Source organism: Saccostrea echinata, unplaced genomic scaffold (genome assembly GCF_033153115.1).
Source record: "Saccostrea echinata isolate AGI-Se365-2 ecotype Australia unplaced genomic scaffold, CSIRO_AGI_Sech_v1 ptg000025l, whole genome shotgun sequence".
Classification (NCBI taxonomy): Eukaryota; Metazoa; Mollusca; class Bivalvia; order Ostreida; family Ostreidae; genus Saccostrea; species Saccostrea echinata.
In genome coordinates, this window is record NW_026889774.1 from 10,761,457 (window position 1) to 10,777,295 (window position 15,839).

Sequence of the window (15,839 nt, forward strand, 5' to 3'; positions counted from 1 at the left end):
AAATCTGAAAACAAACTTGCATAATATATTACATTTTTAAGTAAATGACATCGGATACAGACAATTGGGGACAATTTTCAGGGCATACTCTGAGTCAAGTTTGCTGCAAATGTCAGCAAAAAGAAAGTTATATAAGCAAAGAGAAACTAAACTGATTTACCATTCCATGACTTTTTTGGACAACCCTTGTATTTGTATCTTGGATATAAAATTTCACAAAGGATATATTTCTTACTTACAGAGCAGACAAGTCCAGACCACTGAAGTGAACTTAAACTGTCCAGTCCCAGTGGAGAAATGGAAGCTGGCCAGAGTAGCCCTTATCCTGGACCCAGGTAAGTCAGGCCTTGATTCCTGCATGTTGAGAGTTGAAAAAGATTTATAACTGTCAAGAATTATATCTCAAAGAATGCATTGTGAAAATAGTCTGGAGATTCACAGTTTTAATGTATTTTGTTTAACAGGACTGCCAGAAGATGGTGTGAAGAAGTCAAGGTCCTACATGATGCTGATGAAAGCTCCCCTGATGCCAATACAAGAAGAAGAATTCATTCACTCAGATGAAGAGGAAGAGGAACTTATTGAGCTCGAGCAGGGTGAAGAGGTCGAGAACTCAGAACAGTCCCAGATGTCATATAGACCAATGAGTCCCAAAGCTCCTCCCTTACCTCCAGGACTTGCCTTACAGAAAGAGCCTCCAATGGGTGGGGAACAACCCTTAGGAGATACTGCAAAGAAGTCAAGTGTGAAAGGAAGCAAGGACTCAGTTTACAGTCAAGGAAAGTCTGAAGGAAAGAAAGGAAGTGGAGGTGGTACACCAACAAAAGCAAGTGAAAGATCCGGTCAACAGTCCCCAGTGGCAAAACCAGGTTCTAGGCCTCCTACAAGGGGTAGTATGACCAGTAAGAAGTCCAGAGGTAAAGAAAATGTGACCTCAGAGGAAGACGTAAAGGAACACAAAAGTACCTCAAGACCTCGATCTGAGCATGAGGACCCTGTGACTCAGGTGGAGATTGAGCATAGTGAAGATGAGACTGGAGAAGGAACAGACAGGAAAAACCCTCAACAGGTAAACCAGTGCAGTCTTTGTCAGTAGGCAATGAATATGCTTTGTGTAAGTAGCACATTTCACATCAAAAAAAATTATTCCTTTGATGCATATTTGATAGGATTTGTCATTCCAAAGTGTAGCAATAAAAAAATTTTTTGGTATGTTCATTTTTCAATCACCTGTGATCCATTTACCTTCTGTGCCATAGGCTACAAACACTTTCTCTTGGAGCATTTGTACGGACTGTTCCATATTTTACAAACATTTTTTTTTTCATTCGTGTTTCAGACTAGTGACAGAAGCTCAGAAGGAAATCAGAATCAAAATGCAACCGAGAAGAAAAAATCAGAATCTGTCAAGAGTTTGAAGAAAAGTGAATCTTCACACAGTTTGAAGAAAGGTGAATCCATCAAGAGTTTGAAGAAAGGTGAATCAACTCAGAGTTTGAAGAAAGGTGAATCAACTCAGAGCTTGAAGAAAGGTGAATCAACTCAGAGCTTGAAGAAAGGTGAATCAACCCAAAGTCTGAAAAAGGGTGAATCAACCCAGAGTCTGAAAAAGGGGTCATCTGGGGAAAATTTATACAAAACAAAATCCAAAGAGAGTCTAAAGAAAGTCCCATCAGGTGAAAACCTTCAAAAGACCGAGTCCAAAAACAACATTCATGATGAGCAGACAAAATCCTCTGATCCACCCACCAATCGTACTGAAGATGAGAAACAAGGATCAGACAAGACAAAATCCTCTGGTCCGCCAACAAATCGCACAGAAGATGAAAAGCAGGGGTCAGAAAAGACAAGATCCTCACCTCCACCAACCCATCCTACTGAAGAGGAAAAACAGCAGTCAGAAAAGACAAAAACTCCACCTCCACCAACTAATCGCTCTGAAGTTGAGAGGAGGGATTCAGATTATATGAGAGAGACAAAAACAACATCAGATGACAACCAGAAACAGGAATCTAGTGTAGCAGACGACAAACAACCAGAAACCAGCAAAGAGCAAGAACCAGCTAAAGAGGTGGAGACAACTCTTGCAAAGGACAAGGATGATTCAGATTTGATGTAATTGTAATTGAGAATAGATTTATTTATTACTGCCATTTCACAAATATTTAAGATGTGAGTTCCAGAACGCTTTAAAAATACTGATTGCATCTTGAGAGATGAATGAACAATTTACACTGTTACATAAAACATAAACTGTGTTTCTGAAATATGATTATAACTGCTGATATGGTTGTTCCTAGGGGAAAAGAAGGCAAGATTGCGTTTTTGTTGATTTTGTAATGTGATATATGTATATTAAAATGAGTGCCTTAATTAGCAAAGGATATTAGAAACTTTTACCTAAAGCATTCCAGCCAAAAGCTGATTGCAATATTAAATATGTTGTATTTTTGATGTTCTGATATAGATTGATATATATTTTATTGTGAAAATTCCATCCAATATTTTCCAGTGATATAAGTTACAACATTCCGTCCACTGTTGACCTGAAGAAAGTTCCGTACTTTGTTATATTTTTGCCTTTTTTTTTTTTTTTGTATTTATTATATATTTGTTGTTATGTCTTCTTTTTTGTTGTTGATTTATATTTTTATATTTGGATACTTAATGCATCACTGTCTTAAGATTGAAAATTGTTCATGTGAGAGACATTTGTTGTCATGTGTAATATAAGTGGTCTAAGTGTGTATTGCACATTATTATTACTTAGGAAAAAAGGTTTTCTGTGCTAGCATAAATTTCTTTGCGTTTAAAATTTCTATGCATATTTGATGATGAATAAAATAAAATTTTAACATCCGCTTTAACTTTTGAAACAAAGAGGCAAGGAGGACATTGAGCTAGGTTTTGGTTAGGGGATGACCATTTGATTGGGGGGGGGGGGGGTGATGGCAGATTTTGGAAATAAATAATCTGTCCTCAAAAATGTTGTAAATAAATAATCTGTCCTCAATGCAAGAAAATAAATAATCTGTCCTTGACTTGTGCTACTCCCCCCTCTGGTGAAAAGGGGGGGGGGGCTATATTGATTATAAAGTGAAAATGCATTAATTCTATTAAATAATCCTTTCTGCTCTTTGGTGTTGAGCAGATAAACAAAGTGCATAGTTATAATGAACAAGGGTGCTTCTTACAAAATGTTTAAAATTTGTGGTCCCAGGGTCAAGGGTTCTGGCGTTTTTCTGAAAGAGGGGTGGGGTGGTATTGATAATATAGTGGAAATGTTAATTCTTTGAAAATCTTCCACTAAGTGCATAGTTATGATGATTAGGGTGCCTCTTTCAAATTGGTGAATATTCTGACCCTGGGTTCTGGTGTTAGGGTAGGGCTGTGTTGAATCTGTAGTGAAAATGCATTATTTCTTCGAAAATCTTCTCTGCTCCTGGACATATCGGAGGCAGAGTAAAAGTTTTAATAAGCAAGGGTATTTTTACCAGATTTTTTAACATCTGGACTATTTGGTCAAGTGTTCTGGTCCTGACCAGGGTTATATTAATTTGTATTCTACTGAGAGAAGTTATTCCCCTTTGCCATTCACTAATGATAATTAAGGATATCCGATCCTCAGTCAGGAAGGATAACTCTTAATTTTTTTATTTTATTTAAAAAGTCTCAAAATGAAGCTTGAAATTGAGATCTTTTCGTGCAACAATTTTCATTTTATGCATCTTAATATGATTCAAGGTTCTTTGAAGTCTTTGAAACGGTCTTGTAAAAAGTTGACATTTGTACCCCATAAACAAAAATAAATGAATTCATTTTTAGAGAAATCGAATTTCCTTTTGTCTAGCATTAGATACCAATGCTTATTAGCATGATATAAAATTAGACATGATATGTGATGTCTAGCAATGATAGCACAAGCTATTTACACTATGTATTATATGACAATTGAAGTAAAAAGAAGAACTAAAATACTGTATAAGCATAAAAAAGGTGCAATTTTCTCCAAATGCCTGGATACCTATATTTTTCTATCCTAAATTATATTTGTTGATCAATTTTCAATTAAAAAATGCATAGCTGATGTTTTTATTCGCATTTCCTGTATATATATTTGAGATTTGATTATTTTCCCTATATAATATGATTAACTATAATGATGAACTGTGAAGAAATTCCATGGGTAAATTCACGTTACTATGTGAAATCAGAGACATCTTTGTGAGCAATTTCAATTACTTAAAAGCTAATTTTCAGAACCTGAGGATTGGAGTACCTTAATCACTGTAAAAAATGTATTTGAAAGGTTAATAGAAAAAGAGAAATATGCAAATTTTTTTTATTTTTTTTTTTTTTTTATTTTTTTTTTTTTTATTTTATTTTTTTTTTTTTTGTATAGTATAAAGAGTACTTTCGTAGTTTTAATGATCATGTAGACTTGTAAATAATAGATAAATAAAAATGAGACAAAAATAACTTAGTAAATGTTCTTCAAAGACCAAGAAAGACCAATGTGAGAGGTTATAATATTGGATTTAACTAGTACAGAAGCATTATTAGTTTGATAATAGTCTGCATTGTTATAGTGATAAATGGGGGAGAGATTAAACTTAATTTTTGAGTTGTTACTGAATGCTAGACTAATTATTTCGTTGATCCTGATCATCCTATTTCTCTTGCATTTGGGCAACAAAGCTTCATCTATCAGTTTATTTTATACTCTATGGATCCTCTAAATTGTTGTACTATACTCAACTGACCGTCGAGGCCCTTGTTTTTTTTTTTTTTTTTTTTTTTTTTTGTTTTGTTTTTTGCTTGTTAAACTGTTTTCAGAGAAGAAGGAAATAAATAATCTTTCCTAGATCGTCTTGAGAATTAAATAATCTGTCCTTGACTGACATGAAAATAACTCGAAAATTTTTGCAAGCCTGCCCCCCCCCTTTCAGAATCAAATGGCCGTCCCCTTAATATATTTATACAAACAAGGAATGTATAAATTTTCTTCAATGCATGGATTGAATTGGATTTAAATTTTAATTTTGTTTTTAATGAATTTGTTTGAAAGAAAGAAAGAGACCGTTTTCAAATTAATCTATTTGTAGTAAACACGCCAAGCTTTCAGTTTTATGTATTTGTGGTCTGTATGCAAGTGAATGCATTTGGTGCTGCATCTTCCTCTGCACATCCTTCAATCAGTGTATCTGGTTCAAGGTGACATTTACTATTATTAATTTTTTCGGGTTCGCAAATTGCATTTGATTTTTATACATTTGAAGCTATATAGGTATTCTGCACGCCTTGTTTCCCCATCTTCTTTGTTCATATTAAGTACTTTACTATAAGAGCAAGACACATGTCGATTTTTGGGTCATATCACTTTGGCCGTTTCTCTGTTTGAATGTATATCAATGACACTTTTGTTGTGACGCGATATCTCGCTTTTCAATTTTTATACGTTAAGGTCATACGCAACGTACATTACCTGTTGGTAGTTTTTCAAGAAATTCTTAACTTAAAATGAAGGCCCCCTAAGATGTTCTTAGGCAAAAAATCGGAATATATTACCAGGGGTTTTGAAAAGATAACATATGATGAAAATTTGGCGTTTTTCTATGCAAAATATACCAAAATCCTCAAACGTAATTTTAGCTGGTATTTCTTCCAAATTTTTTTTACAAGAGTACTACAGCAATAGATGATGAAACTCTAGAGTTTTCAGCATATGAAACCAGCCTTTTTTCTTGGATTTTTGTTAAAAATCTAATTTGCATAGTTGTTTGTACCTGAGTTACCTCTCTTTGAAAAAAGAAATGCAATACACCCATACATACAACAGAAAGCACTGAAAGTTGTTGTACATGCATTTATGTTTTCATATTCATAAAATGATTCTGAAGAGACTGAATAATTTTGAATTTCCTGTCACTCTTGGTTTTCCTCCTGTTTTTTCTGATAGCAGAGATCTTACCCCGTTTTCTTTGTCTCTCTGGTAAGCTAATAAAATGTGCTGGAAATGAAGACCTGTTTCAGCAATTTTGTTTACAGTAAACTTGGATAAAATCTTATTATCAATAAGATTTTGCAATGATTGCATGTTTCTCATTTTCATCATCAAAAAATTCAAATTATTTACAACAAATTCTGTAGAAAAACTATGCTTCATCATAATCTGACATGAAACTGACAAAGACAATAAAAGAGTTTGTAAGGCCAAGGCATCAGATTTGGCATCATGAGCATCATAATGAGTCACACACAGGTCCTTCAGCAAGTCCACTTGTTTATAACTCTTGCGGCCTGGGTAAAGTTCTCTAAATAGAGATAATGTGTCCACAAACCCACTTATGTGTTCTGACGCACTAATACCGATGGAACTCGACACATGCACTAGAACTCTAGAGTCAAACTTGGCATTATGAGCCACAAGCAATACTTTCCCAAATTTTCCAAGCCAGTGTATAAAATTGTTCACTGCATCTGGTGTCCTCATACACTGAACTTCATGTCCATTTTTGTACATGCAACCATTCTGTGTAGCAATACCAGACACAGCTGTGGCAGAAGCAGAAATTGGTTGAGTCAATGGCAAAACATACTGACAAAACACATCATCATTGACAGAGGCCCCGATCTGTGTTATTTCACAATCGTCACCTGCAAAACAAAATTCAATCCATGAGAATAGTAAAATAAATGACAGAAATTTCAATTTGAGTTATTTTTGTAAAACTGATAATTACCTAAACCAGTAGTTTCTAAGTCAAAATATACAAATGTGTATTGACCCTCAGTAATAGGAGTAGGTACAGGTTTGCTGAGAGGTGGAGGTATTTCCTTGATGCTGTTTGGATCAGTATTGTTGTTCATATCTGTGTCTGGTTCGTATGTTCTTCCTTCCCTCACTTCTGCTGACTCTTGTGATTTATGCTGGTCCATCTTTTTCTGTGCCCTTTTTTTCTTGTAAGTACTTGTATCTTCAGTTTCTTTAGTTCTCTTCCTTTTCAAGTCTATTTTTCTGGCTTTTGAAGAAGTAATTTCACCTGGGGATAATAGCAAGACCTCATTGACCTACAATGAAATTCAATGAAATGAAATATAATTGATTTGAAACTTTACAATTGCTTTTATGAAATAATAAATGAATATACAAGTTTTATACCTCTGTAACATAATGATGACCCAAATTTTTTTGGGCAATTGCAGCTGCAACACGGAAATCATTGCTTTCTGATCCTGAATAAAAGTTTTGTTTTGGAGTCTTGCTAGCAATGGTATTGTTAAGGCTTTCATTAGGTTGTGTACTGCCCAGGTCTACTAGTTTATCTGCCTGTGATATGTATAAGCTGAGTAGAGATGTCAAGTCACTCTTTAGATCTTGATTGTTCAGATATCTGTGATAAGGTAATTGCCAAGGTTTGTATGTTAGTGGTGAAGCTAAATATTTACACCAGGATTCACAGAAACTGTGATCACCAAAAACATGTCTTCCAATTGCCTCTAAGTTTTTCTTCATACCCGAGGGATCATTCTCATTTTGGGAAATGCAATATTTGAAACATTTTGACAGATGTTGAATTGTCTTACTATTCAATTCTTTGTAGTTTTTAGATTTTTTCAACTCGTATAGCTTATTTGTAAATTGTTTTAGAGTATGATTTCTATCACATTGCTTCTTTAGGGCCGGATTTACTTCAGCTCTAGCTCTCACAACTGTTGTGGAATCGTTATCCATAATTATGTTTCCAACATGAATGTTGCTATCCTGAAGTTCCTTCATCATACCTGTTATGATAATATTCTAACATGAACAATAGAAAAAATCAAAATGATGTTCGCTGACTCATACAATCATGTGAGAAAATTTTGCTGTGTTTTTACATTTACATTGACCATGCTGATATTTTGTATAATACCAAGCATATCAGACTTTATACAAAAAACACTATACAATTATTTTACCTATACACATGTCTGGTTCCATTGCCTTAGAACTACCTGACCAATTCTTCCTGCAGTCATGTTCAGGGATATCTTTTTTTGTCCTCTCTGCCCTTTCACACACTCTGCAGAACTTGTTTCTTGTTGCATAGGCGATGCATTTTCCCGTCTCTTTACCTATCATTGCAGCATGTCCTACAATTGAGATGATTTTATTTGATTTTGATCATGGTCTTATGGCATAACAATAGATATATAATACTTGGGTTTTTACACATCCATTCTTCAAAGTCATTCCAATATACATATATGTTATGAAAAAATCTTTATATATATATCTGCAAATTACTAATTTTTCAAACCTGACAAACTTGAATAAGATCGCCCTGAACCTCTTTTCTGCCATCCTCCATCGAAAGACACTGAAAAGTCATCATTGCTGCAAAATCAAAAATGAAATGAAAGAAATAATGTTTCAGATTGTAAATTGAAAAAATAAATAAAATAAAAATAAATTATTCAAGAAATAAATGCACAATATTTTGATGAATACTGCATGCATTACTGATAATTACAGTTCTCATATTTATATAGCCAGAGATATTTTATTATTTGCCTAGCAATAGTTTATTAACAAAATTATATACACCATTTCCTTTCAAATGTGTGGGTCATAACAAAGAAATATGAGGACAGAATCTATCAAACACTGGTCCTGTACAAAGATTTATTAGTATTACACAAATGATTCCTGCTCTGCATTAGCAAACTCTTTCCACCTTTTTTTGGCAACATCTTCAACTGCTCGACCAACTTGTCTTTCAGAGGTTTTCAAAGAGGTCTTTGATAGTGGTGGGATGTTCAGTACACTTAGGAGCATAGATAATTTTTTCTCGCCAATGCCTGCATGGAGCATCCCTGCAATGTAATAAAAATTCTCAAGATACCATAATAAATATAACTGTATTCTAAGATGATACTTTGATCATATGAAGATGAATGATAAAGTCTGTATTCAATAATTACAAACCTAGTGCAACTTTTGTGTTCACATCAAATGCTCGTATCCCATTATTGTCCGAGCGAGAATGGCGTTTTCCTGTGGGAACATAGTTTACTGTGGTACAGAAATTACACTTGATATGTAATAAGGAACCTAGTCCATATCTCTGTTCACCACAAATGTCTCTCAAATTCAAAGATTGTTTACATTTACAACAACCCTCTATAAGTTTATTCACAATAAATTCCAATTCAACAATTCTTCTTCCTGTGTTCCACTGTATGACATGTGATGTATCTTCGTCATCAATAAGCACTAGAACTACTTCCTCTTCACAGTCTCCGTGTATTGATAGATCGTAGGCATAGTTATGCTCCAAAATGTGGATTGGATTTGGGAAATCATCATCTGTCATAAATTTACCACAAATAACCAAGGACATAAAAGAATGAGCGACACAAAGATATCTAAATGCTTAAGAGTGTTTTCTTAAACTTCAATCAATGAAGTATTTAGCCCTTCTTTGTTGTTTACTTATACGTCTATTATACGATATTTGCAAGTACACAAATCAAGATAACTTACTTGGAATAGGCAGTGGATCGTCAGGATCAGCTTGAGAATTTGTAGAAGGGACCTCAACTGCCACATTCTTCTGCCTATTACATTTAATCGATGTTATTTTACTTTGTTTTCCTTTGGAGATAAATCGCCCTCCTTTGTCGCGAATTTTCTCCATCATAAACAAAGATATCCAAAACTATCTCTACGTACGAAAGAGCTCTCAAGGGACGTAATCGAAAGTAAAAATCGATTTGGGTGCAAAACACAGTTTTATGTATGACGTTATCATGACGTTACTAAATGAGGGACATGCCAAAGTGACCCCCATAAAGAAATAAGATGAAGACTTGCTACATAGACTTCTATACATCAATAGAAAGATAAAATTGTGAATTTTATAAATATATAAATATACTGCATTTATCTCTTACTAATAAGGCGTATTTGACACATGAAACATGGGGGAAATAGGAAAGTTTATGCGTCTAATTGTAGTACACCTATGCATTTTTAGCTCCCTTGATCACAAACGGCGCAGAAATCAGAAAATATAAGTGCTGTGCATTTAACAGAGCAAGTCCTTAGGTTTCTTTTTGTTGTACTTTTAGGGTACATTTTCCAGCTTTTTAAAGAGCTACTTTACCTGCTACTCATATCATGCAATTCTGTACATGTAAAAAATGGGTGATTTTAGAGTTATCTCCCACTATAAAAAAGTCACACAAAAAATAATTCTCAAAAAATATTTGTATACTTTTTTCATTTAATCTTAAGATAAGATTCTACTTTATGCAAATAAAAATAAAAAAGCTGCAATTTTCATGTACACTGCATAAAAATAGCAGGGAAATCCCTACCCATCATGCTTTTCTCTGAGGAAAACCCCCTGGATTTTATACGAAACTGTGTTTAGCTACCTTAAAGGAAATAAAAAATTTCTGTATTTCACTTTCTGGTGTCTAGATACAAGGAGGACAAAATTCCAAACAGTTTGGTGTATACAAAGTTAAATTTGGTCCAGAAATAGCCAAGAAATTGTCAATTTAGTATTACATGTCTTTGACGTTGGTTGACTCCTTAAACAGGACTTTGGAGATAAATTTCAAAACTGTGACTAGCAGCTTACAAATTTTACTTTATTTTATACGATGATTATGACCGAGGAAGTTGAGTATTTGAATATTAATGACATGTTAAAATATAAATTAAAAAGCATCCGAAAAATACAAATTTTTATATTTTACACAAATTTCTGGTTGCAGTATGAACCAAAAAAAAGGGGGGGGGGTTACGTCACAGTGTTAAATTGAGAGATTGCCTTAGAAGACCAGACTGTGTCAACATAGCAAAAAATTCATTATGAAATGTGATATAGATGCATATATCCCTTGATTATGATCAATTATATTCAAGGTCACGACCTCATGAAGCTTCCTTTTTGACATGACGTCACACTTTGATGTCACAATGCAAATTCATCATAATGTAAAATAATACATCACAATCCGTCTCGTCATAATATAACATGTAACAAAGCTAAAAACATGTACCTTTTGCATTATACAAGATTAAATGTCAACATGAAGCTTTAATGCATGGTTTCATACATTAAGTAAAGCTAAGATAGCAATATTCTCTGACCTACAGATAGATAAATGAAGGAAAATGTCATTTAGTGTCACTCCTTAAGGGTGCAAAACACAGTTTTATGTATGACGTTATCATGACGTTACTAAATGAGGGACATGCCAAAGTGACCCCCATAAAGAAATAAGATGAAGACTTGCTACATAGACTTCTATACATCAATAGAAAGATAAAATTGTGAATTTTATAAATATATAAATATACTGCATTTATCTCTTACTAATAAGGCGTATTTGACACATGAAACATGGGGGAAATAGGAAAGTTTATGCGTCTAATTGTAGTACACCTATGCATTTTTAGCTCCCTTGATCACAAACGGCGCAGAAATCAGAAAATATAAGTGCTGTGCATTTAACAGAGCAAGTCCTTAGGTTTCTTTTTGTTGTACTTTTAGGGTACATTTTCCAGCTTTTTAAAGAGCTACTTTACCTGCTACTCATATCATGCAATTCTGTACATGTAAAAAATGGGTGATTTTAGAGTTATCTCCCACTATAAAAAAGTCACACAAAAAATAATTCTCAAAAAATATTTGTATACTTTTTTCATTTAATCTTAAGATAAGATTCTACTTTATGCAAATAAAAATAAAAAAGCTGCAATTTTCATGTACACTGCATAAAAATAGCAGGGAAATCCCTACCCATCATGCTTTTCTCTGAGGAAAACCCCCTGGATTTTATACGAAACTGTGTTTAGCTACCTTAAAGGAAATAAAAAATTTCTGTATTTCACTTTCTGGTGTCTAGATACAAGGAGGACAAAATTCCAAACAGTTTGGTGTATACAAAGTTAAATTTGGTCCAGAAATAGCCAAGAAATTGTCAATTTAGTATTACATGTCTTTGACGTTGGTTGACTCCTTAAACAGGACTTTGGAGATAAATTTCAAAACTGTGACTAGCAGCTTACAAATTTTACTTTATTTTATACGATGATTATGACCGAGGAAGTTGAGTATTTGAATATTAATGACATGTTAAAATATAAATTAAAAAGCATCCGAAAAATACAAATTTTTATATTTTACACAAATTTCTGGTTGCAGTATGAACCAAAAAAAAAAGGGGGGGGGGGGTTACGTCACAGTGTTAAATTGAGAGATTGCCTTAGAAGACCAGACTGTGTCAACATAGCAAAAAATTCATTATGAAATGTGATATAGATGCATATATCCCTTGATTATGATCAATTATATTCAAGGTCACGACCTCATGAAGCTTCCTTTTTGACATGACGTCACACTTTGATGTCACAATGCAAATTCATCATAATGTAAAATAATACATCACAATCCGTCTCGTCATAATATAACATGTAACAAAGCTAAAAACATGTACCTTTTGCATTATACAAGATTAAATGTCAACATGAAGCTTTAATGCATGGTTTCATACATTAAGTAAAGCTAAGATAGCAATATTCTCTGACCTACAGATAGATAAATGAAGGAAAATGTCATTTAGTGTCACTCCTTAAGGGTGCAAAACACAGTTTTATGTATGACGTTATCATGACGTTACTAAATGAGGGACATGCCAAAGTGACCCCCATAAAGAAATAAGATGAAGACTTGCTACATAGACTTCTATACATCAATAGAAAGATAAAATTGTGAATTTTATAAATATATAAATATACTGCATTTATCTCTTACTAATAAGGCGTATTTGACACATGAAACATGGGGGAAATAGGAAAGTTTATGCGTCTAATTGTAGTACACCTATGCATTTTTAGCTCCCTTGATCACAAACGGCGCAGAAATCAGAAAATATAAGTGCTGTGCATTTAACAGAGCAAGTCCTTAGGTTTCTTTTTGTTGTACTTTTAGGGTACATTTTCCAGCTTTTTAAAGAGCTACTTTACCTGCTACTCATATCATGCAATTCTGCACATGTAAAAAATGGGTGATTTTAGAGTTATCTCCCACTATAAAAAAGTCACACAAAAAATAATTCTCAAAAAATATTTGTATACTTTTTTCATTTAATCTTAAGATAAGATTCTACTTTATGCAAATAAAAATAAAAAAGCTGCAATTTTCATGTACACTGCATAAAAATAGCAGGGAAATCCCTACCCATCATGCTTTTCTCTGAGGAAAACCCCCTGGATTTTATACGAAACTGTGTTTAGCTACCTTAAAGGAAATAAAAAATTTCTGTATTTCACTTTCTGGTGTCTAGATACAAGGAGGACAAAATTCCAAACAGTTTGGTGTATACAAAGTTAAATTTGGTCCAGAAATAGCCAAGAAATTGTCAATTTAGTATTACATGTCTTTGACGTTGGTTGACTCCTTAAACAGGACTTTGGAGATAAATTTCAAAACTGTGACTAGCAGCTTACAAATTTTACTTTATTTTATACGATGATTATGACCGAGGAAGTTGAGTATTTGAATATTAATGACATGTTAAAATATAAATTAAAAAGCATCCGAAAAATACAAATTTTTATATTTTACACAAATTTCTGGTTGCAGTATGAACCAAAAAAAAGGGGGGGGGGGTTACGTCACAGTGTTAAATTGAGAGATTGCCTTAGAAGACCAGACTGTGTCAACATAGCAAAAAATTCATTATGAAATGTGATATAGATGCATATATCCCTTGATTATGATCAATTATATTCAAGGTCACGACCTCATGAAGCTTCCTTTTTGACATGACGTCACACTTTGATGTCACAATGCAAATTCATCATAATGTAAAATAATACATCACAATCCGTCTCGTCATAATATAACATGTAACAAAGCTAAAAACATGTACCTTTTGCATTATACAAGATTAAATGTCAACATGAAGCTTTAATGCATGGTTTCATACATTAAGTAAAGCTAAGATAGCAATATTCTCTGACCTACAGATAGATAAATGAAGGAAAATGTCATTTAGTGTCACTCCTTAAAGGAAATAAAAAATTTCTGTATTTCACTTTCTGGTGTCTAGATACAAGGAGGACAAAATTCCAAACAGTTTGGTGTATACAAAGTTAAATTTGGTCCAGAAATAGCCAAGAAATTGTCAATTTAGTATTACATGTCTTTGACGTTGGTTGACTCCTTAAACAGGACTTTGGAGATAAATTTCAAAACTGTGACTAGCAGCTTACAAATTTTACTTTATTTTATACGATGATTATGACCGAGGAAGTTGAGTATTTGAATATTAATGACATGTTAAAATATAAATTAAAAAGCATCCGAAAAATACAAATTTTTATATTTTACACAAATTTCTGGTTGCAGTATGAACCAAAAAAAAGGGGGGGGGGGGGTTACGTCACAGTGTTAAATTGAGAGATTGCCTTAGAAGACCAGACTGTGTCAACATAGCAAAAAATTCATTATGAAATGTGATATAGATGCATATATCCCTTGATTATGATCAATTATATTCAAGGTCACGACCTCATGAAGCTTCCTTTTTGACATGACGTCACACTTTGATGTCACAATGCAAATTCATCATAATGTAAAATAATACATCACAATCCGTCTCGTCATAATATAACATGTAACAAAGCTAAAAACATGTACCTTTTGCATTATACAAGATTAAATGTCAACATGAAGCTTTAATGCATGGTTTCATACATTAAGTAAAGCTAAGATAGCAATATTCTCTGACCTACAGATAGATAAATGAAGGAAAATGTCATTTAGTGTCACTCCTTAAAGGAAATAAAAAATTTCTGTATTTCACTTTCTGGTGTCTAGATACAAGGAGGACAAAATTCCAAACAGTTTGGTGTATACAAAGTTAAATTTGGTCCAGAAATAGCCAAGAAATTGTCAATTTAGTATTACATGTCTTTGACGTTGGTTGACTCCTTAAACAGGACTTTGGAGATAAATTTCAAAACTGTGACTAGCAGCTTACAAATTTTACTTTATTTTATACGATGATTATGACCGAGGAAGTTGAGTATTTGAATATTAATGACATGTTAAAATATAAATTAAAAAGCATCCGAAAAATACAAATTTTTATATTTTACACAAATTTCTGGTTGCAGTATGAACCAAAAAAAAGGGGGGGGGGGTTACGTCACAGTGTTAAATTGAGAGATTGCCTTAGAAGACCAGACTGTGTCAACATAGCAAAAAATTCATTATGAAATGTGATATAGATGCATATATCCCTTGATTATGATCAATTATATTCAAGGTCACGACCTCATGAAGCTTCCTTTTTGACATGACGTCACACTTTGATGTCACAATGCAAATTCATCATAATGTAAAATAATACATCACAATCCGTCTCGTCATAATATAACATGTAACAAAGCTAAAAACATGTACCTTTTGCATTATACAAGATTAAATGTCAACATGAAGCTTTAATGCATGGTTTCATACATTAAGTAAAGCTAAGATAGCAATATTCTCTGACCTACAGATAGATAAATGAAGGAAAATGTCATTTAGTGTCACTCCTTAAGGGTGCAAAACACAGTTTTATGTATGACGTTATCATGACGTTACTAAATGAGGGACATGCCAAAGTGACCCCCATAAAGAAATAAGATGAAGACTTGCTACATAGACTTCTATACATCAATAGAAAGATAAAATTGTGAATTTTATAAATATATAAATATACTGCATTTATCTCTTACTAATAAGGCGTATTTGACACATGAAACATGGGGGAAATAGGAAAGTTTA

At 33.3% G+C, this 15,839-nt stretch overlaps 3 protein-coding genes across 3 annotated transcripts in view; 1 reads left to right on the forward strand and 2 right to left on the reverse strand.

Annotated features, from left to right (window-relative positions):
* The window catches only part of LOC133191970 (uncharacterized), a 71,344-nt gene extending 68,484 nt beyond the window's left edge, over nt 1-2,860 (forward strand). The window contains exons 99-101 of the mRNA XM_061327765.1: nt 242-335; nt 465-1,069; nt 1,340-2,860. Coding sequence (XP_061183749.1) covers nt 242-335; nt 465-1,069; nt 1,340-2,119 — 1,479 coding nt within the window. The 3' untranslated portion in view covers nt 2,120-2,860. The remainder of the gene's footprint in view (nt 1-241; nt 336-464; nt 1,070-1,339) is intronic.
* LOC133191974 (uncharacterized) overlaps nt 1-15,839 on the reverse strand; it is a 79,488-nt gene that overhangs the window by 22,858 nt on the left and 40,791 nt on the right. The gene's annotated exons all lie outside the window — the stretch shown is intronic.
* LOC133192887 (uncharacterized) lies at nt 5,882-7,780 on the reverse strand. The gene is made up of 3 exons (XM_061328893.1): nt 7,163-7,780; nt 6,744-7,071; nt 5,882-6,657 (listed from the first exon to the last, which is right to left on the reverse strand). Exons 1-3 carry the CDS (start codon nt 7,778-7,780, stop codon nt 5,882-5,884), a joined length of 1,722 nt encoding a protein of 573 aa, XP_061184877.1.